Genomic DNA, 23,635 nt, shown 5'->3' with positions numbered 1-23,635 from the left:
TGTTGAGACCTACTGCTCAGGGGAAAAAAAGATTCCTTTCAAAATATTAGCTTAGTGATAATGCACCTGGTCACCCAAGAGCTCTGAAGGAGATATACAAGGAGATTAATGTTGTTCTCGGGTGCCCTAATACAACATCCATTCTGCAGCTCATGGATCAAGGAGTAATCTTGACTTTCAGGTCTTACACATTTTGGACTCACTTCAACAACACATATACTGAAATTGGAACAATACAGAGATTAGCGTGGCCCCTGTGCAAAAATGACACGTAAATGTGTGAAGTATTTCATGTTTTAAAAATAAAACACATTTCATAAGGCTATAACTGACAGATTCTGATGAATCTGCGCAAAGTAAACTGAAAACCTTCTGGATGCCATTAAGAACATCTGTAATCCATAGGAGGTCAAAATATCAACATTAACAGGAGTTTGGGAGAAGCTGATTACAACCCTCATAAATGGGACCGGGACCCCCTCTGCAGGTCTCAAGATTTTAGGGGAGGAAGTCGCTGCAGATGGGGTGGAAACAGCAAGACAACTAGAATGAGAAGTGGAGCCTGCAGATGTGACTGAATTGCTGCAATCTCATGATCAAACTTGACATGATGAAAAGCTGTTTCTAAGGATGACCAAAGAAAGTGGACTCCTGAGAAGGAATCTACTCTTGATGAAGATGCTGTGTAGATGACAACAAAGGGTTTAGAATTACATAAATTTAGTTGATACAGCAATGGTATGGTTTGAGAAGACTGACTCCAATTTTTAAAAGAAGTTCAACTGCAGATAAGATGCTAACACCATCGCATGCTACACGGAAATCTCTCGTAAAAGGAAATGTCAGTTGAAGGGGCAAACTCCATTGTTGTCTTATTTTAAGACACCTCGACCTTCAGCAATCATCTCCATGATCATTCAGCAGCCATCAACACTGAGGCAAGACCTACCAGCAAGAATATTACAAATCACTGAAGGCTCAGATATCTTTAGCTATTTTTAACAGGAAAGTATTTTTAAATTAAGGAGTGTACTTTTTAAAAACATAATGCTATTACATACTTAATACACTACGCTATGGTATAAACATAATTTTATATACACTGGGAAATGAAAAAATTCATGTTAACTCACTTTGTTCATTCTATTTGCCTTTTTGTGGTGGTCCGGAACCAAATGGGCAGTATCTCCCAGGTATGCCTGTGTTTAGTTACTGGAAATTTGAGAAATTTTATGACTATAGCTCTATTTTGAAATACAGAATGTTCTCCTTATAAGGATGGAAAAACAGAACTGACTTAACTAATTCTGATTGCTGAGTCTGTTGTTCTGCCATAGATAAAATCAATAAATCTTTATTTACCCCATGCCTCCAGTGAGCAAATCACTGGGCAGCAGTTGGAGAGGTGATCACAAATGAGAAATGCTAACATTTATTTCGATTATTGAGGAATCTTTAGACTGGTTTCCTTTCATATGTGATAGTCTGGCGATCAGGGAACAAACTGGTTAAAAGACCAGAATTTTAACCGGGACCTAAAAACCTTGGGCTACTTTTTAATCAAGGGGTCTGTCATTTCAAAGGAATAGCAGGCAGGCAGAGAGAGGGTTCTGAAGGAGCAAGAAGGCTGGTTAAGTGAGAGTCTCAAACTTGTAACTGTTTCAGACAGCAGGCCTTTGGGGAGACTGAACTGGTTTCTAATATATAAGTCCAAGAGGACTTCCAGGTCTTTCCAGGAGCCTGGGATTCTACTGAATATACCTGGACTGCTTGGAAGATGCTGAGTGGTACTTGTTAAAGTTATATGCATAATTTAGTATTTTTCTTAATATATAGTTTAAAAATATATTCCAGAACTCATTTATTTATTATTACTCAGTTCTGGAATATATTTTTATATGATATTTAAGATTACTGCCATTGAGCTGAAGACTAAGACTTACTTGACTATACAAGTCATTTACATAATATAGTCACTTAAATAATAAAGCCACTTAAATAATCAAATAATATAGTCAGATTAAATGTATATTACCATAGCTTTTCATGAGGGAATTATATGCTTCTTGCTTTTCATTTAATTCAGGAATCAATTCTAACACAGATTTCAGAGTTGATGCCTAGGAAATTAAATGAAGGTAGTATTACCAAAACCTCAAAATAACAGTGAAATAGAACACTGACAGAACAACACTATATTAAAAATTTTCACAATAATTACAGCAGAATTCAATTTTCACAATAATTACAACAGAATTCAATTTAGTGGACTATTTTCCCTTGTATATTAGCATATGATATTGACTCAACAATCTACAGCTAAAACCAACCAGCATTTTTCATGCAATTCCACTTACATTTCTAGGAATATTTTTCTAGACTATGATAGACTCCTTCTTTTGCCAAGAGGTGACCATACCAAGAAGTTATGAGATCCCAAGGGTAGAAGAGATAACAACCCTACCTGTAGATGCCAAAACTGATGGATGAAATTGTGAAGAATTCAGTTAAAACATTCTGAAGGCTGGGCGCGGTGGCTCAAGCCTGTAATTCCAGCACTTTGGAAGGCCGAGGCGGGTGGATCACGAGGTCAAGAGATCGAGACCATCCTGGCCAACATGGTAAACCCCGTCTCTACTAAAAATACAAAAAAATTAGCTGGGCATGGTGGCGCGTGCCTGTAATCCCAGCTACTCAGGAGGCTGAGGTAGGAGAATTGCCTGAACCCAGGAGGCGGAGGTTGCGGGGAGGCAGAGGTTGCGGTGAGCCGAGATCGCGCCATTGCACTCCAGCCTGGGTAAGGAGCGAAACTCCGCCTCAAAAACAAAACAAAACATTCTGAAGTTTTACCTACTTGACATATAAAAAAAGAGCATTTCTAGGATCTCACTGAAATTTGACTTGAATTCTTCCAGGAATATGTAGACTGGGCTACAGTTTTATTTCCTGTAGCGAGTGAATGCAAAACTGCTCTGCCCTAATGAATATCCGCTGAGTATTTCCAGCTCTGCTCCCACATTGCTGGATAAATCAATGATGGATATATAAACATGTATGACCTCTTCCCATCTCACCAAGAGGTGCAAAATCTGGCTTAACTATTCTACTGTCAAACAATGGAACACTTAACAGACATCTTAAAAATCCTAGCTCCTTTTTATAGCATGTTTACTGGGTCAATCCACACCTGGACCTACAGGGCTTCTTCTATTTTAAACTCCCCTGGAAGGAATGTTCTAAGCAGATATATTGCTGTGCATTTCCCATCCCATCTCCTGGACAAGGCAATAGGCCGGCACAGTCTCACATGTGGACTGACGTGTTTTTTAGATTCCTTATACTTTTTAATCACAACTATAAAAACATAGCCTCTCTGAAAGAAAGGACAATTAAATATTTTCTAAGAGGGTTGTTTGTAGTAAATAAATACATAACCCACGGATGCAATAAAGCAAAATTTTTAAAGTGCAGGTATATTTAGGGGAAGTGTGTAGAAATTAAGGAAAATGGAGACCTCCCAAACTGGACACAGCCTAAATGTTTCAAATAAAACAAGCATCATGGTTGGCACATGGTTTGAAACTCCATAAAGAACCCAAATAAACTAAGAATGTAGTTTCTGGTGTACAAGGAGTAAAATCAGATCTAAGAAAATGTTTTTTGAAATTTAATTTTATTCTTACTGTTAAACATCAAAATAGAATTTAATATACCTATGATGCACCCACAGAATTTTTTTAAATAATAAATTTTAAAAAGGATTTGGTTCTATTACACACCCACCCACCCCTTTTCTAGTGTAAATAAGGTAATTGTACAAATTAGATCATTAATTTATGTCTCCATATCAATTTGAAAGCCAAGTGGCTCATTTACCTGATAAATGCTCAAAAGTCGCCATGTGATGGGAGACACCCTGTAGTATATGTTTCCCTTGGCAGTACTTCTGCACTGTTGAAGTACCAAAGTGACCTAACCAACATAATTTTAATCTTCTATTTCTTTATTATTATTATTATTTTTAGTAGAGACAGGATTTTGCCATGTTGGCCAGGCTGGTCTCAAATTCCTGAATTTAAGTGATCCACCCACCCTGGCCTCCCAAATTGCTGGGATTACAGGTGCAAGCTACCATGCCCGGCCTAATTTTCCAGTTCTAAGGGCCTTTTCTTGGGGCTCTCAGTGCATAACTGTGTAAGTGGGGAGTTCCTGCATGAAATTGTTTTACATTTCTAGTACAGCTAAAAGCCAAAATGGACTCTATCAATATCCTATAAAAGTAAGTTAAGTAGAGACAAGCAAAGTCTGGAATTTCTATAGTGTTCTCAAATAAGGTCCTGACCAACAGGCTCTTATGTTAAATTCAATACTTCTGAGCAAGACACGTATAGCATCATTGATTCGTTAGCAAAGAAAGCACAGTACCTTTCCTGGTTTTCCAGAATTCCTAATAAAGAACACCAACAAAATCGAGGTTTGTTCAGCAATTGCACCACATCTCTAAAAATTAAAACATTAATCAGTAAGTGAAGGTTTCTGATAAACGAGCAGATCAAAGTGAGTATTTCCAATTAAGAAAGTTCACGATAATACAGTAGTGTATTATTATCAACAGGAAGGCCTAACAGTCAACTATTATTTTTTAAGGCAAGAAAAAAGAAAACACGTGCAAGCTATGCCAAGCTTTGGCGAAAGCTGTCCTTGGCATTGCAAGTATAAAGTTTGTTTAAAAAGAAAGGGGAAAAATTAAACTAATGCTTCAACAACCAGAGAATAAGGTTTAGGACTGCAAAGAAAGAGGAAAAAAAGAAACACTATTCCTCTCCAATTATACTGCCAAGCATTCACAAGTGAGCTAGGGATCATAAGGTTAATTATACATTTAATAAGGTGTCAGGGAGATAACTGCTCGTTTCTTTATAAAAATTAAAATGTACAAAGCAAGTTCTCTTTAAAGTATAATTACCTACACTTATGCATACAAAAGGACTGATTTCAATCTCTCTATTTTATAAAAGGCTTTCATTGCAACAGACAGCCAGCGCTTGAGAAAGAGACCAAAGTTAAACTAAAAAAAAAAGTTTATATGACAGACCAGATAAATCAAGTGTCTATCCAATCTTAGATGCTATAGTAAAATCAAATATGGCAAGACAATATTTTAGTTTATACTCATCATAGATGTCATCCTTTTAAGATTCTAAAAGAACATTGCTCTTTCAAAGCTTTAAAACACTGTCAATACTAAAACGAATAGCATACAAAGAACTTTTTGGGGACACACAGAACATTTACATTATAAACTGATGTTTCTGACATCTGTGAATAAAGTATTCTTCGCTACAGCAAGAATAATCTTTTACTGTTTGACAAGCAGCAAAGGATGGGTGAAGGGTTTATCATCTGAAACCCCAGTCTAGTGATGAGATGGCAAACAGAAAGACTGTGTGGCATCAACACTCAGCTACCACCGAGAGCCCTTCCGTGAGGCCGCTGCAGGTAGTGCAGTTCTTCCTGAGGGAGCAGGCGCCATCCTTGCTGCCACCCACCCAGGCTGCTGTCAATCGTGTTCTCCAAGAAAAGCCTTGATGATTATGGCATAGAATAAGGTAGATGATGTACCCACTGCCAGTTTCTAAAGAACTATCAAAAGGATGTGTTAAAACTGATTGCATACCATCATGTGTATAATTAGATATATATATATATATATATGCTTATTAGACCTCTAGTAGGTACTTAGATAGGTACACATGACGATAAAGCATGAGTGTGTCCCTTTTTTTTAGGAACACACTGAAGAAAGCAAGATAAAACAATTTTAAAAGTCCCAAAATCCCTATCATAAACTGCCTTTTCCTTAAAATTCAAAGGGAGAAAAAAGTAAGACAAACAAAACAAGAAAATTCCCAATGAACTGGAATTTTTCTTCTACAGCAACAAAAGTTAGAGTCTGAGAAGCAGTGCTAATTCACCCTTTATAAAACTGTTAACAGAGACACAATTTTTCAGAAATTTCTTTTAAAAATGGCTTGGATTCTACTGTCAAATCAGATGAACTTTAAGGAACAAAACTGGAGCTCAAGCACATGGGGACAGTTTTACCTTCCCTATCTACTACTTAAGATCTTTCGCAGCTGGTAAAAATGTTAGCGAATATAATACTATTTACTATCAGAAATTGGTCCCAGGCCTCAATTTGACACAGGGAGTCTACACAAACACAGCCGTTGGCAGGATCACGGTGACTGTTTGACTGCCACCTGCTGGGAAGGGGCTCCCCGGCGGTGCCTGTTTGTGTACATTGCTGGTGGCAGCTCCAATCACCCACCGTTCTGTCGGCACTTGGTGTAGCTTTATGTTTAGTGCTGTTAAAATGGCATGAATGCAGTTGTCTCCTTCCCTGAAGATTGCTAATTTAACTGAGAGTGTGGGCCACAGAGACCTGCATTTGTCATTTAACGTGTCTGTGACACAGAAGTGAATAGAAAGCATATTCAACTCTTAATAAACCTTGAATAAGGCACTGAGAATGTTTGAGTATTCAAGTAAGAAGCTGTACTTGAAAAGCAAAATTTTCTACTTTTTGTTTGCAAACTGTGTTGCCATGGTGATGTACAGTATCGACAGCATTTGAGAAATTAAAGCAGAAAATCAAAGAAATTGTTGTTTTGCCTTACCTATCTGCACAGAAACATTTGTCTTTAATGATTTCAGCAAAACTCATTGCCCCCTACCACCCCTCACCTTAATTCTAAGGATCTGCCATCTTTAAAACCAGCAACGTAAAATCGACCTCCAGTCCTTGTCATGCCACCGTGATTCACACTGAATTTAAATAGGCTAGCCGCATACCACACTTAATTTCCACTATTCCACCACACACCCATGTCTAGTAATTTCTCAATTTACTTCTTGCAAGCCTTGGGCCCCACTGCTCCGTGAGTGGAAGGTCATTACCTGTAGGAGAGCTCTGGCATCATCCACCTTGCCTGCCTCCACAAGTTGAAGGAAAAAATCAGTGACAGGTTTGTAAATTGCAAACTGATTGGCCAATCTCTCTGCCATGATGCTTACTGGAAAAATGACAGGTAAGAAAAATCTTTCATTAAACAGTGGTAAAACTCACTCACCAAAGAAATTTGGTCTAGTCTCACTAGAAAGAAAATGTGTTTTTGTGTTCTTTAGCATAAACAACTAACTTACTCTTTTCAACTGCTGGTTGCAACTGCTCCTCTAATACTTTTCTGAATAAGTATGCGAAGCCAAAGTACTGGGGTTCCAGGACTTGATTCTCTGAAGTAAGCATATTTTCAATGTTTTCTATTGCAACATCTATGTTATTGCTGTTAAAAAAAAAAGCGCAAAATAAATTATTTCAACATTTGCTTTTGTGTTAATATTGCAGGCAGTTTGAAGTATGAGAACTTACTTTTAGATCCACTCATGCTAATACTTTAGGAAGAAAATGAAATACGTTTACAATTAACCAGATAAAAACACTATGCAACTGAAACCCAAACATATTTAAGCAGCAAAAACAATCACTAGGTGGTTCATGCTACAGTGGTTGCTTATTTTACTTCACAGCAGTTGAAATAGTTGCTTGGTTTTTGTTTGTTTGTTTTTTGACACGGAGTCTTGCTGTTGCCCAGGCTGGAGTGCAGTGGTGTGATCTTGGCTCACTGCAACCTCTGCCTCCCAGGTTCAAGTGATTCTCCTGCTTCAGCCTCCCTGAGTAACTGGAACTACAGGTACATGCCAGCATGCCCAGAGAATATTGTGTATTTTTTTTTTTTAATAGAGATGGGGTTTTACCGTGTTCGCCAGGATGTTCTCAATCTCCTGACCACGTGATCCACCTGCCTCAGCCTCCCAAAGTGCTGGGATTACAGGTGTGAGCCACCGCGCCTGGCTAGTTGCTTGTTACAACAATGATCTACAGACAAGATCAAACAACTATATACAGGAGAATTAATCAAAATGACTTAAAAAGTACTGTATCTTAAATATTTAACTTAATTTTGCCACTCTTTGGATATAAAACAAAAACTTGTATAAATGTTATAATTTTGGCTTCATGATCCACAACCAGTCACTACAGCATAAAAATAGTATATATAACATCTCAGGATTCTTAAAGATGCTGATGATGTTTCAAAAGGCATATCTGCATGTCTCTTACAGTTGCCTCAATTTCTTTTTGCCAGGTATTATACATTTAGAAACAACTCATACTAAAAATCTCAGGAAAAAATATCTACACACTTTACATTGAAAAACATCAGTTACATGGTATTATCTAGCAAGTTATGGTAAAAATGATCTCTATGACTATCTTTTTGGTTAAGGTAATCTATAATGGTTACCTTACTGTTAGGATATGGCATACGAAATCCAATTAGTCAATATAGTATTGAAATTATTACATTAAACATAGGAATTCTCTAAAAATGAATACTGTTACAATATATTTTTCTATAAGCTTTAAATAATATGTTCTCAAAATCATATAAAACTGTGTTTATATGGTAACACTTCAAAATTCACCCAGTTCTTAGATGAATAATTTCCTCAATCTTCTAATTGAAAACAATCAGTTTCTTATTAAAGGGAAGCTCTATTTGGGGAAATAAGTTTGAAAAGGTCAAAACAAAACATAACTGTTCCCCTATGCAAAGAAAGAACAAACAAAAACCCTACATAAGCAAACACTGTATGTTTGTTAATATTATGTCCCATTAAATGTATGTAAGATTACTAAAGAATATTTTTTCTAAAAGCATATAAAGAGTATCAAATTCCATAATTATCCCGACGAATTTTTAACTTCAGCAAAGCACTTTGCTAGGGAGCTTAAAAAAATCAAGTCCTTATTTACTTCTAACGGGTAATTCTCAAAAGGAATCTAGAGATGGTGGTAAGAAAATCAGCTCTAAATAACTCCTTTTTTGTGAGAGTGTATGTTCATGGGTTGGGTAAGGAATATGAATACGGAAACGTACATTTTTAACAAGCTCGCGGGGCCCTCTGCTTCATAATATTCTACTAGTGTCCCTGTTAAATATTACTGACAAACAGATGAGATCATTTTTCATTTTTGAACCAAGTGTTTTGACAACAAGAGGTCTGGCATATATACACAGGAATAAGAAAGGTTACCAGCTGTGGAGCGAGATTTATGAATTTGGTAAATGCTGTTTATTCTAAGATTTAGGTGAAGATACAACATATTTTTCAACATATAATTGTTCCCTAATAGGGAAGAATCAGCAACTAGTATCAACATTTCCTCTGCAGTTGATACGGTTTCCACATGTCTAAAAGTTTCTAAAAGGGTGGTATCCGAGGTATGCCCATTCTAGTGACCAATGAAGGAAAAGAAGGCTGGCATATACTTACTTCTTTATTTGTGCCAAAGCAATGTTATTGATGAAAACCATATGTGAAAGTCCAATGGAGTCTTCGAGCCCATTTACCATCTTCTGAACTGCTTCTATATTTTCTACATCACCCTTCATGGCCAATGCCTGGATGAGGCGGGTCACTGCTAGCTGATAAGGGATCTGCTGCTGATCCAACGCTGTTTTTAATGTTGTCAGAGCCTCTAAAATACAAGAGTAGGAGACAGCGCATTTCTTGTGTGACCTGTGCTGATTTTAATGCATTTTGAAAACCAGCTTTTAAATATGAGCACCAAATGGCCATACACAAAAAGCTATGAATAATTAATTCTAGATTACAGAAAATATTAATACTTCATGAGACACCCCCAAAATTATTTACTTGACCATATAAGACATTAGAGGCCAGAGAAATTTCTTCTTTAAGTCACAGAGAAAATACAAATGTTACTGACAATAGGAGTTCAATTTATGATAACATTTAGCGACTAATTTCAAGAAAGTTGATAAGTTCAAATGAATATAAATAAGAAAGATTTCCTAAAAATTAAGAGTTTCCAAAAACGTTTGACTTCTATCCATGTTCATACTTTACCAGATTTTATTAACTCAAAGATTAAATGATTATCAAAAACAATATCCCAACAATGCTTTCTCAAAAACAATGTCTCCCTCTAGGATCAATGCTTCAAACGGAAACAGTCAACTTTCACACCAACAAATATATTTTCTTGTACTAATTTAAAAAAAAATACAGCCCAGAGAAAAAAATGGAGTTTTGTTTGTATTTTTTTTTGAAGTATCATACTTTCAAGTACTTGATTCTAAATAACTATGGATTATCCTTCTAGTTAACTGACTCATACAACTGTAGCAAAATCGTGACATGAAATAAAGTGGCAGACTGAGGAGTAGCATAACAATCACCCCTACCACTATGGAAGAAAACTCAGCGCTTTACAGCAACTAAAGGAATGTCACTTAGACAAAACTAAGATTCTCAAAACAGCTTTCCAAATAAGAACAACTTAGCTTTACAAAAGAATAGGGAAAGGGTATTAATTAAAGTCTATTAAAAATACAGTGGAAAGACATGATGAATTTGGTGTTCATTAGTGAATAAACTTTAGATTTATTTGAAATCTATAATGTAAATCATTCTCAAATGGAAAGAAAGGAAAACAGTTTAAAAAGCATAATCAATAAAAATTTAAGAATACACATGCATATATATATATGCATATATATATATGAAACAAAAAAGATTTTATGCTATTTAAAAACTCTATAATAAGCTTGATAAAATCTTGTTAATGGATGGTCATACACAGATACTAACTTATAATAACAGTCTTCTTAGCCAAGAGTATTGTCAGCTAGGAAGGAAAGTCCCACAGTAGGTCAAAACAATTAAAAAAATAAGATTAATGGCAGCGACGACAGTAACTCAAACTTATTAAGCATTTACTTATACCAGGCACACAGCAAGCAGCTACACTCACAACTACCCTTCCGAGACAAGTACCACTTTTACAGATGAGACAACTGGGCACAGAGATTAAATAATTTCCCCAAGGTCAAAGTCATATTTTTAGGCAAGACCTGAAGATTCCCACAATCCCGGAGCTTTCACCTATGAGTGCGTGTGTGCACCAAAGAGCAGAAGCTGGGAGAACAGATCATTTCACGTCCGTCCAAGGGTAGCACATGACCTTGTGAGCCAAATCCTATTCTCATATAAGAATCACCTTCTGTACAGTTAATGACTTAAGGGACACCAAAAATGTTACCCATCCAGATCCCTCCCCCCAGGTCCTTTCCCACTGTCACCCAATTTCAACATTTACTCAATTACTAGTGATACTGATCACACAAGTGCCAGGTATCAGCTATTAATATTCACCTACAGTATTATCAAATTACAGTAAAATTTAATCGGCCTTATTTTTAATTCCTGCTTTAGATGGGGTTGAGAAAAAGAAACCTAAACGAGAAAGGCAGAAGAATGGAAGGGGACTTTTAAAAATCAAGAGCTCTCATCAGCCATGGAGCAAAATAAGAAGATGGGAAAAGGGCAAACACCACTCCTGTCCTCACTAACGATCATTCTACTGCAACAACAGGTTTGTGTGATATGCTCAGGATCGGGGGTAGGGTAGGGTGGGGGTGGAGGAGGCAGTGCAGGAACAGTGGGCTCAGGGCTCCTGCTCTCAGGCAACCTCCAGTTGAGCTGAACAGCTCAGAGGAGTAGACAACAAATTATACCAGGTCCTTTCCTGTAGCTTACACAGGGTACCTAACATAAAAATAAAGGGTATCAGTCAAGCTGAAGAAATTTAGGTGAGGTTCAGCTGAAAAATGAAGCCCCTAAAATTAGTGTTTTGTTCTAATCTCCCTGTCTATAGAAACAAGTTATTTATGACAATGAGCTTATTTATATGGGGAGCAAGTTTAACTTTCCATTGTTTCAAAATTGTTTTTCGTTTTTTCTGAGACGGAGTTTTGCTCTTGTTACCCAGGCTGGAGTGCAATGGCGCGATCTCGGCTCACCGCAACCTCCACCTTCTGGGTTCAGGCAATTCTCCTGCCTCAGCCTCCTGAGTAGCTGGGATTACAGGCATGCGCCACCATGCCCAGCTAATTTTTTGTATTTTTAGTAGAGACGGGCTTTCACCATGTTGACCAGGATGGTCTTGATCTCTTGACCTTGTGATCCACCCGCCTCGGCTTCCCAAAGTGCTGGGACTACAGGCTTGAGCCACTGCTCCCGGCCTCAAAATTGCTCATCATTTTATTACATAAAATACTAATGTGACATAAAGTCTTTTGGGGCGCTGGGGAAGGGTTTCGCTCTTGCCCAGGCTGAGTGCAGTGGCACCATCATGGCTCATGACGTTCTCAACCTCCTGGGATCAAGTGATTCTCCCACTTCAGCCTCCTGAATAGCTGGAACCACCATGCCTGGCTACTTAAAAATTTTTTGTAGAGACTGAGTCTTGATATGTTGCCCAGGCTGGTCCTGAACTCCTGGACTCAAGCAATCCTCCTGCCATGGCCTCCCAAAGTGCTGGGATTATAGATGTGAGCCATTGTGCCTAGCCACAAAAGCCCGGGCACAAAAAACATTTTCTATTGGAAATAAAGGGAAAGTTTTTCAAGTTTTAACAAGCCCTACACTACTCAACTATGACTTAAGGCTGTCCAAAATTTTGACTGTCTAGCTAGATGGGCCCTGCCTGTGGAATGCTGAGGTGAAACTTCTGCAAAGGGAGAAATTTCCACTTACATATTCAGTGGAAATTTCCTGATTGATTACTAATCAATTAGGAAGATAGCTGAAGACCAGTACCTTTAGGTATTATAAGCAACACTAAAGCTGCACAATTAAACAACTTCCTCTCAGGAATGTGAAATTTTTATAAACATGCTGCCTGGCCACAGTGGCTCATGCTTGTAATGCCAGCACTTTGGGAGGTTGAGGCGGGAGGATCACTTGAGGTCAGGAGTTCGAGACCAGCCTGGCCAATATGGTGAAACCCCATCTCTACTGAAAATACAAAAATTAGCCGTGCATGGTTGTGGGCGCCTATAATCCCAGCAACCCAGTAGGCAGAGGTTGCAGTGAGCCGAGATCCCACCACTATACTCCAGGTGACAGAATGAGACCCTGTCTCAAAAAAAAAACCAAAACAAAACAACCCCAAAACATGCAGTGAGGAATAATACCATTATTACAGACAGAGGAAGCAATGGGGTTGTGTTTCCAGAGCTTTTTCAGCCTTCCTTGAATATCTCCTAAGTGGGTTTTGTTATATTGGCAAAACTTCGGTATCGTATTGACTCAAATTCAAATGCAAATGTTACAGTGGAAAGCTACTTACCTAAATTTAAGAGATTTACCATAGTCCCCCTTGGGAGAGCATTCATAAGACCTCCACATCCAAATTCATCCCACTGACAACTCATAAACAGCCTCTACCAAACCAATAGTCCCTACCTCAATCCTCCCCAAAGTTAGGTCCACATCTTTCGGGTGTCATTCTCTTAACATTATTTTGAAAACTCTAAACTTTAAACAAACACTATATTTTATCACGCTTAGTATTATGAACTATTAAAAAAGTATTAGATTAAGTTTTAAAACTCAATATTATAATCATTTGGTGCACAATCCTACATATTTAACACTCAATTTAACTCATTTGCTATCACACACACAACCAACACAATATGCAAGAAACAACTGCTGGGGATTGTTTCAGATGCTCTAAAGTATGTTAATTTCCAAAGCAAAATGACTTGTGCTGTGAATTTTAACGCACTTGAAAGCCTGTACTTTCTCTCGTTCTGGAACACAAATTTTGCATGTCTGAAGAGCTGCGATTCATCTTAAGAAAACCCATCTTGTGTTAAATGGAATGGAAACTGGACTAAGTGGTCAAATGACAAGTACATTCATATTCAAGCTGTATTATAAATGCATGTACAGTAATTTACGTCTCTCAGCTACCACAAAAGGCTCTTGATAAGCAGGTAATTTGCTAAATGGACTCCTTTATCCAAGTATTCGAAGGGCGTTACAAGAAAAATCTGCAGAGGCATTAATGTGACGTAAAGGTCAAGCATTGTGACATACCTTTCAAATAATCCCGCCTAACTTGCGTTATGATGAGGAAGCTGTTGGCAGCATCGTTCAGTGTGAAGCCCTTGATGTGGGTCTCCGCGCTAAAAGAAGCAGACATTTAGAAAGGAATTACTGACATGCTTCTGATACGATAATAAATGGTTGAGCACCAAGGTGAAATTATAAAAACTACTGTTCGTATGTTAAAAATATTGCTGCAAAATATCGACCTGGAGACAGCTTTTGTGTTATCCTGTCAATGGTTATAGAAGGATAATTTTTTTTTGCATTCTGACAGATGACAAAGTTGGAAATGAGCAACAAAAGAAACAAAGTACAAGATTTTTTTTAAACAATCGGTTCAGATTCTTGAATGCTGACATATTAGATGACTAAAATAACTGCGTGCCCCGCATTGTTCTGCCGTATCCTAAGCTGGATACTTTTTCCTTTTTTTCTACATTCACCTTAATTAGAAAATACAAAACTCTTCTTCCAGAAACAAAACTGAACATTTATTTTCAGCACTGTACATTTTAAATATAAACTACAGCAGATTGCTAACACTGTATCATTTGGTCAATTCATTTTCAAATTTCTGCCATCTAGATTCATACAGTTTTTGAAGCTGAGCATGCTGCAGAACTCAAACTACTGGTACTTAAAAAAATTTCACGCAACCATTTTCCCCCGGCCTTAAGTTTGAAAAAAAAAAACAAAAACCCAACTTGTAAAACTCAAGAGCAAAAAATCTCTTGACTTTTCACTAAAACCTACAGGATTAAAAAAAGCAAAATGAAACAACAACAAAAACAACCAGAAAACTCTAAGACCTAGCTGGATTTCTGTTTGCTACACTGTTTGCACATCTCCTGTGATGAAATTTCAGCATCCTTAATACTCCCAGAGTTCATCTCTGGATTACACAACCTAAACAGGTCAAAAGGAGCAAAAGCAATTGCTGCCATTGCCTTATCAAGCTCAGTGATGACCTTGCTGCCAACAACAGCCTGCCCTGCCAACACGGCCATATAAGCTGCACAGATTGCAACGAAAGCAGGGTCACTGCTAAATTATTCTCAACAATCCCAAGAAAATCCTCCAGAGAAACTACGGCATGCCCATCCTCTCAGTCACTTTCAGCCTCTAAGGTTCACCCCTGCAGTCCCCGGACACAGGATTTTCTTATTCCACCGACCAATCCTCTTAATCCCACCAAAGCACCCATTGCTCAGTTTGACTTTTCTCCTTTGTCCCATCTGTCAAAGCTCTTAAGTCAACAACTCATGCATGAGGCTACGAATTGCACAAAGGATTTACTTTCTCGATCTTTAGCATGATTAAATAAAAATCAGACACTATTAGAAGCTCGCTTCTCATGCCTATATTATTACATGTATTATATATCATATTAACTTAAAAATATTCACCTAAAATCAATTAAAACCACAAGGTAACAAAACTTCTCTTTTAACTGACATTAAGTACGAACTACAAACTTTTCAAAGACCTCAAAGCCTATAACATTTTTTAATAATCTCTTCCTATCTCAAGAAGCTGCCTGCTCATTACAAATATGAAAGTAGAGATAAATATCGGGAAGAAGGAACCCCAGATCTATTCTATAATAACATCTCTTACATGTGCAGAAACTGATCAATCACAACCAAAACAGATTCCAAAGTGGCAAAAGGAGAAAAATTTTAAAAAATTGCAAGTAGAGATCTTTGCATTGGAATCATTCATAAAATGCAAAACAAGAAATTTACTTTTGACTCATAATTTTGATCTTTCCTTCTGGAAAAAATCGAGTCCAGAGCTGTCAAATCAAACTTCCTGTGATGATGGGAATACTCTTCACTTGTGTTGTCCAATAAGGTTAGCCACTAGCCACATGGCTACTCTGAAGAAGAAACAGAAATCTTAATTATATTTTATTTTAACTAATTTAGATGTAAGCAGTCACATATGGCTAGTGATTACTGAACTGGATAGCAAAGAATTCTAGACATTTTCTTTTTATAACTGTCAAAGGGCAAAAAATTACAGGGAAAACAAGTACCCATTTTTCAATTTACAATCAGCTGCAAAAATTAAACTATCTTAACCAAAGAAGATAATATTATAGGTAAACTTTCACATTGGACATTTCAGAGAATTATTGCTCTGAAATGACAGCATTTCATATTTAAGAAGGAAGTTGTGTTGCCTTATGATTTTAATGGATTTTAGGCAATATTTTTAAGTAAATATGATATAATACATGTAATAATATAGGTATGAGAAGTGAGCTTTCATGTAAGCCATGACTGTGTGCTTACGTAACACGCACAAAGGACATTAGCTGATGATTATATTACTCAGGATAACAAAAACTGGCCAACTCAATATAAATCATCAATGACAGATTTAGCATTATTTCCAAAATGAATGATACCGGAAGCCAAGAGGAACGAGAGAAAAATCAAGTGCTACTCTGAAAAGATAAAGTGGGGCTGTTGTTAAATGATTCCTAAATTCCCTAAGATTATGGTTTAATGTCAGCAGAGATTTAAAATACAAGTTTATATCCCTTACTGCTCTTTGAACGAGTGGTTTCCCTCCCTTGAAAGAATTCACTACAGATAAATTATTTTGAAACATGAGGAAACTAAAAAATTAAAAGTTGGTTTACTGAACATTTTTAAAAGGCAGCCATTCTTATTACTTTTGAGGTTTCCTGGCTTATTGGGAAGGTTTATTAATAAAATTGAAGAAATCTTATTAGAGGTCAAGTATCTATAACACATTAGATGACAACAAAGGGAAAATGAAAATGACATTTTGTTCATAGGAAAACTATGGTTTGTTTTTGTTTTTTGAGACAGAGTCTCACTCTGTTGCCTGGGTTGGAGTACAGCGTTGCAATTTTGGTTCACTGCAAGCTCCACCTCTCGGGTTCAAGCCATTCTCCTGCTCCAGCCTCCGAACTAAGATTACAGTGCACCACCACATCTGGCTAATCTTTTGTATTTTTATTAGAGACAGGGTTTCACCAAGTTGGCCAGGCTGGTCTTGAACTCCTGACCTCAAGTGATCAACCTGCCTTGGTCTCCCAAAGTACTGGGATTATAGGCATAAGCCACTGCACCCAGCCAAAGCTATGGCTCTTAAGGTTGACCAAGTGACATTATACAGGAAACTGTAACAACAGATAGCTATTAATAGATCCACAGTAAGACTGCTGGAATAATATGAGGGCAATACTGCCACTTGCTACAGTAGCCCATTTGGCCACCATATAATAGTAAAGTTGCCTATTAAAAAAATTGTTTTTCACTCTGATCTCTGATACAGAATGGGAAGAGAAGACCTAGTTGGCAATAAACAGGAACTGAATCCACAAAATCTCTCTTGAAATATCTCAAGTAACAGTTGGATAATTAGTTACTCCAACTTTCACTTCTGAATTTCCAGTCAAGCATTATTTTTAAAAGTATCCAACAATTTAACCTATGAAACAATCTTACATAGTTAGATATGACATTTTATTGGTTCACAGGAAAGGACATGCACCCAAAGCCCAGATTGACTTAAGGCTCTGGATCTTGGGTTCTCTTGGGTGCACATAGATGCATGGGGAAGGCAACCCCCAAATAACCCTGGTGGGATAACACAGCTAAAATAACAGTCTCACTTGTATGTCAAAATCAGAAGCAGAGAGTACGATGGTGGATGCCAAGGATTGGCAAGAGGGGAAATGAGGAGATGATGGTTAAAATACAGAGAGTTTCAGTTATCGAAGATAAGTTCTGGAGATCTATCCGGTATAGTGCCAACAGCTAACAATACTGTATACTCAAAATTGCTAACAGGACAGATCATTAAGTGTTCTCTCACACACAAAACCCAATTAATAATTATGAGGGTGGGAGGAAACTTTGGAAGGGGAAGGGTACGTTTGTGGCCTTGAAGTAGGCAATGGTTCCAAGGGTGTATCCTTATCCCCAAACTCACTGATATCGATACATTAAATATGTATCTCCTTATATGCCAATCATACCTCAGAAAGATCTAAAGAAGATAAACCTATGTTGCACAGGTTGTAAATTTAAGGCAAATAGACGGTCATGCTTACAACTATCTTCCAGGTCAGCGGTTTCAACCTTGGTAGATCAAGATCCATGGTAGGACTATAGTAAGAAATGTTGGTTTACTCAATCCTCAGATACGTACACACATGCATAACTGAAAGCAACATTTCATGAAATAGCTGTACCACAGGAAGTACTCTGAAATAGTCTATACTATTTCATTAAAACATTGTTGGTTCTGTCCCACTTAATAGACACCATGACCCACTAATTGGCTGCAACTGCAGTTTGGAAGCTACTCTACATCAGTGGTCTTCAATGAGATGCATGCACATGGCATGAACACTCTAGGGTGAGGCAAGGAAACCTTTACATCTCTCTCTCTCCTTTTTTGTTGGAGACGGAGTCTCACGCTGTTGCCTAAGCTGGAGTGCAGTGGCACGATCTTGGCTCACTGCAACCTCTGCCTCCCAGGGTCAAGAGATTTTCTTACCTTAGCCTCCAAGTAGCTGGGATTACAGGCACCTGCCACCACACTTGGCTAATTTTTGTATTTTTAGTAGAGACAGGGTTTTGCCACGTTGGCCAGGCTGGTCTCGAACTCCTGACCTCAAGTGATCCTTCCACCTCAGCCTCCCAAAGTGCACAGAAATGAGCCATCATGCCCAACCTTAAATCTCTTTTTAAGAATTTCATCTTATGAACATTTTCTATTTTTAGTATGTTTTATAATAGTTCCATGTGATACATCAAGTACAATTTGTTATTATTTGTGATCAAAATGTTTAAGACATGATTCTTGAATCACCTGGGGTGTGGAGTAAAATTCACATTCTGAGGCCCCACACCAAACTGGCTGAATCAGAATCTTTGTGGTGAGCTGTGAGGAATCTTTTCATGCTACCAAAATAAGGATCACAAATCTATACTTTTGGGAAGTTATTTCAGAGGTCTTTGCAACCAAACTCAAAATTTAACTTTTTTTAGTTTTCTGTCTTTGCTTCTATGTCATCACATAATCATACTTAATTCTCAACACAAAATGCTCCTCTTTTCTCTGGCTCCCCTTCCTCAGAACAGCTTTGATTATCAGGGAGACGGTTGGGATGGAGAGTTTCTTTCTTTTTTCTTTTTTTATTTTTTGAAAAAAAAGAAAAGAGAAGGAAAGAAAGAAAAGGAGTGAAGGAGCGGAAGAAAGGAAGAAAAAGAGGGAGAGAGAATGGGAATGTTGCTTTATTCTAAAAATGGGCATTGAAAACCTCTTTTATGCCAATAATTGTGCTTAATAATGGCCAATCAATATTTCATTTAAACCTATGAGTAGGTGCGATGTGGTACTGACAAGAATGTGTATTTTATGTATTTAAAGTGGAGAGCTCTATAAATGTTTATTAAGTTTACTTGTTCCGGATCTGAGTTCAAGTCCTGGATATCCTTATTAATTTTCTGTCTCGTTGATCTATCTAATATTGATGTTGAAGTCTCCCACTATTATTGTGTGGGAGTCTAGAGAGTCTAAGTCTCTTTATAGGTCTCACGTATCTGGGTGTTAGGATCGTTAGCTCTTATTGTTGCATTGATCCTTTTACCACTATATCTTTGTTGCTTTGAAATCTATTTTATCAGAGGCGAGAATTGCAACTCCTGCTTTTTATTTATTTATTTATTTTGCTCTCCATTTGGTTGATAAATCTTTCTCCACCCCTTTGTTTTGAGTCTTTGTGTATCCTTGCATGTGAAATGGGTCTGGATGTAGCATACCGTTGGGTTTTGGCTCTATCTTTTGATTGGTGGATTTAGTCAATTTAAATTTAGGATTACCGCCATTTGATGTTAACTGGCTGTTTTGTCCATTCGTTGATGTAAATTCTTCATTATGTTGATGCTATTTACTTTTTGGTATATTTTTAGAAAGGCTAATATTGGTTGTTCCTTTCTATGTGTAATGCTTCTTTCAGAAGCTCTTATAAAGAGCTTCATAATGGGATGAAGAATTTCATAATTTTCTGAGAAAAGTAATTTTTTTTTTTTTTTTTTGAGACAGAGTCTTGCCCTGTTGCCCAGGCTGGAGTGCAATGGCGTGATCTTGGCTCACTGCCACCTCCTGCCTCCCAGGTTCAAGCAATTCTCCTGCCTCAGCCTCCCGAGCAGCAGAGCTTACAGGCGTCAGCCACCACACCCAGCTAATTTTTTGTATCCTTAGTAGAGATGGGGTTTCACCATGTTGGCCAGGCTGGTCTCTATCTCCTGACCTCATATTCCACCTGCCCCAGCCTCCCAAAGTGCTGAGGTATGAGCCACCATGCCCAGTTCTGAGAAAGGTAATTTTAGATGGTCCACGCCCTTGACCTAGTGGTTGCAGATGACAGGATACTGCTCAATGTCAAATTTTCTGGGTCACTAATTAAGGGTGTATCAAGTATTCTAGAGATATATAATTTAATTAGGAACCGAGAAAACACACAAATGACACACAGAGTACATTAAAAACCTGACGCTCCCAGTGTGACTATCTTGTATCAAGACACACAAATGATGATTCAAGACCACACACACAGACAAGTACAGTCATACAGAACACGCTTTTCAGTACTAAAACACAAACAGCTAATACAGCCCTGTGATGCGTAACTTCAGCAACACTAGGACAGTGCCAGGTTTTCTAGCAATGTGAAAGATGGCAGGCATCCATTTTCTCCTTAGGATTCTAATATTCTAAAAGTGCTGTGGACTTAAAAGTTTTTTCAGATTATTCCTTTTCTTTTCTTCTTTTTTTCTGAGACAGGGTCTTGCTTTGTCACCCAGGTTGGAGCGCAGTGGCATAATCTCAGCTCACTGCAACCTCCACCTCCCGGGTTCAAGTGATTCTCCTGAATCAGCCTCTTTAGTAGCTGGGATTACAGGCATGTGCCACCACGCCTGGCTAATTTTTGCATTTTTAGTAGAGAGAGGGTTTCATCTGCTGGGCAGGCTGGTCTCAAACTCCTGACCTCAGGTGATTTACCCACCTTGGCCTCCCAAAGTGCTCGGATTACAGGCGTAGGCCACCACATCCTGCCAGATATTTTTTTTAATCCAAAAACAAGACAAAAGGAGGAGGAAACGCAAAATATGTTTAGTATCTACGTTTTCTCTACTTCACTGTACCTTCTTCAATACCTAGAAGAAATCTTTAATAACTATTATTATACAGAAGAAAAACGAGGATCAGAGATGGCAAGTAATTTTCCCAAGGTCACAGAGCTTTCAAGTTAAAATTCAAATCTAAGTTCAAAGTCCATGGTGTCTTTGTTTTATTAAGCTGCTCCCACCACAAAAGGTACATGGATTTAGTTGCTGAACAAGAAACAATATAATAAAAATTACTTTTCTGTGCATGCTTTTCTTAAATGAATGTAATAAAATATAAAGTAAAATGCACTATGTTGTATGTGGCCAGTAAACGTTTTTGTTTTTGTTTTTTTTAAGGTCAAAAAAATCTGATAAAGTTAGTTAACGATTTCATATGATTTTTATGGGCAGCTGAGGCCAATCAAGCAATTGCCACTATGTAGCACATTGTTAGAAAAATCCTAATGGTAGCCACTATTCTTTTTTTAAATGAGAGGTTTCATAAATAGACTAATACTTACAACTTTTTCACTTCCATTGCTTGTGTAAAATGCTCTTTTGACAGTAGTAATTTAAGGAGATCATTGTAGGTTTCAGCATTAAACACAACATTTTGCCGTTTTGCTTTCAGGAAAATATCATATGCCCCTATGAGAGAAAACAAAAACAATGAGATGACATATTCTGAAATGGCAAAAAGGATGGACAAAATCTTGAAACAGAGATCTAAACCCAAATATTTCCACTCTTTAATACCAACCCATTGTTACCACTCTAGAGAGAGAGACACTGACCAAGCAAGTAGATGATATAATTCTTCAAATATTTTAAAGACACAGCTACAGTTTTGGAAACTACAACTTAATCCGAATGGATGGTGCCTGAAGGGGTTTCCCCTTAAAATGATTTCTCATACCAGCTTTAAGTTGATAAATTATTTTCATTCTAATAAAAATGAGAAACATTTCTGAATTTATGAAAAGATGATACTGGTTTCAAAATAAATAACAAAATGTGTGTTAAAGTCCAAATAAACCAGAGGTATAATTTAGATTGAGGGGAGCAAAAGATTCATTTTAAAGCAATCTTTAATCTATAAGTGGGTGGTTACAATGGTTAACATTTCAGCACAATAGCATTAAAGTGAATATAGCCTATAATTCTAAAATTAGGAGATCACATTATTTGGCTACGACAGGACTTATACAAAAACATACAATTTTCAAATATACAGATATCTAACAAGTAAACTAAGCAACATTTGTTTGACTGATTAACAGTTTTATTTCACTTGTTCACAATAACTGTCAGTGAATGAAAAGATGTTACCAAAAGAGAAGTAACTACACTTTTCAGTCACTTACTTTTCTGAAATAAAATTGCCTGGCTATAAACAGCCAACTGAAACTACAATCTACTCTCTTCTGTGTATAAACAAATCACAATAAAGACAGGGCATAACTGAACTATCATGTATGGCCTTCTACGAATAGAGGGCTCAATGTAAGGAAATACAGACCATCTAATTAGGAAGGAACGTGGTATTATTTAATGTTCTGAAGAACATTCTAAGCTATTTTACAAGTTTCTGAACATGCAAAAATTGTTATGCTTCTATTTACGAGTTAGGAGACATGTGTGTTAGCCCCTTACTTAAACTTAAGTGGGACTGTCAAAGAAATGGTTATCCCTTTGACCTAAATTTGGAGAAAAAAAATACGACAACATTTATATTTGCATCTTAACTAAGGAGAACAAGTGAAAGTAAACTTGTTTATCACATTTCATATAAGTCTTCCATAGAACAATCCCTGTGAGTCATTTTATTTCCAAGCGCCTTATACCAGATTTCTATGCTTATGAACAACTGTATATCTGAGGACACTGGCAAAAATAAATAAACTAAAAACATGCTAATATGCAAGAAGAAACTCCACTACTATTTGCTGATTATTCTGTCAGATACCTAGTCTATTTGGTGTTTACTTTTATGAAATGGGAGAAAATGAAGACACATCTTCATTTAAGCACCAGTATCAATGCATCACAAATTTAAGAATGTTTTACTTATTAAAGTCACAGAATAGCTTTGCTAAATAAAATATCCTAAACTATGACACACAATAAGATGACTGCAATAAATCTGCCATTCAATACCCAGTGCTTTTTAGGGGGCTAAAAACTTAAGACGGAATGAATTGTTGTCAACTTCCTAGTAATCATATATATTACTTCACTTATTTGGAAACTCTTTGTTTTCTAAAATTGCAATCTTCACATTAACTTGGTGTGGCTGTGTATTAGTGCCTATTAGTTTTTTGGTTTTTAAAAAAATGAGCATTGTAATATATCAAACCCATTCATCACCGGTTTGTTTCCCATGTGACAATCATGATACACCTTTAAGTAGACCTAACTACTAG

General features: G+C 37.2%; 1 protein-coding gene and 1 non-coding gene across 2 annotated transcripts in view; one reads left to right on the top strand and one right to left on the bottom strand.

Moving 5' to 3' along the window:
- LRPPRC (leucine rich pentatricopeptide repeat containing) overlaps nucleotides 1-23,635 on the bottom strand; it is a 113,814-nt gene that overhangs the window by 5,756 nt on the left and 84,423 nt on the right. Inside the window, exons 30-36 of the mRNA XM_008980761.5 lie at nucleotides 21,734-21,860; nucleotides 14,041-14,129; nucleotides 9,403-9,607; nucleotides 7,207-7,346; nucleotides 6,961-7,076; nucleotides 4,426-4,500; nucleotides 2,036-2,120 (exon numbers count right to left, since the gene is read on the bottom strand). Coding sequence (XP_008979009.3) covers nucleotides 2,036-2,120; nucleotides 4,426-4,500; nucleotides 6,961-7,076; nucleotides 7,207-7,346; nucleotides 9,403-9,607; nucleotides 14,041-14,129; nucleotides 21,734-21,860 — 837 coding nt within the window. The remainder of the gene's footprint in view (nucleotides 1-2,035; nucleotides 2,121-4,425; nucleotides 4,501-6,960; nucleotides 7,077-7,206; nucleotides 7,347-9,402; nucleotides 9,608-14,040; nucleotides 14,130-21,733; nucleotides 21,861-23,635) is intronic.
- On the top strand, nucleotides 196-299 carry LOC118147561 (U6 spliceosomal RNA). Its single transcript, XR_004734012.1, has one exon. It is a non-coding gene; the product is annotated as a U6 spliceosomal RNA (small nuclear RNA).

The sequence above is a fragment of the Callithrix jacchus genome, chromosome 14 (genome assembly GCF_049354715.1).
Source record: "Callithrix jacchus isolate 240 chromosome 14, calJac240_pri, whole genome shotgun sequence".
In the NCBI taxonomy this organism is placed as follows: domain Eukaryota; kingdom Metazoa; phylum Chordata; class Mammalia; order Primates; family Cebidae; genus Callithrix; species Callithrix jacchus.
This window is presented reverse-complemented; position numbering and strand designations above follow the sequence as displayed.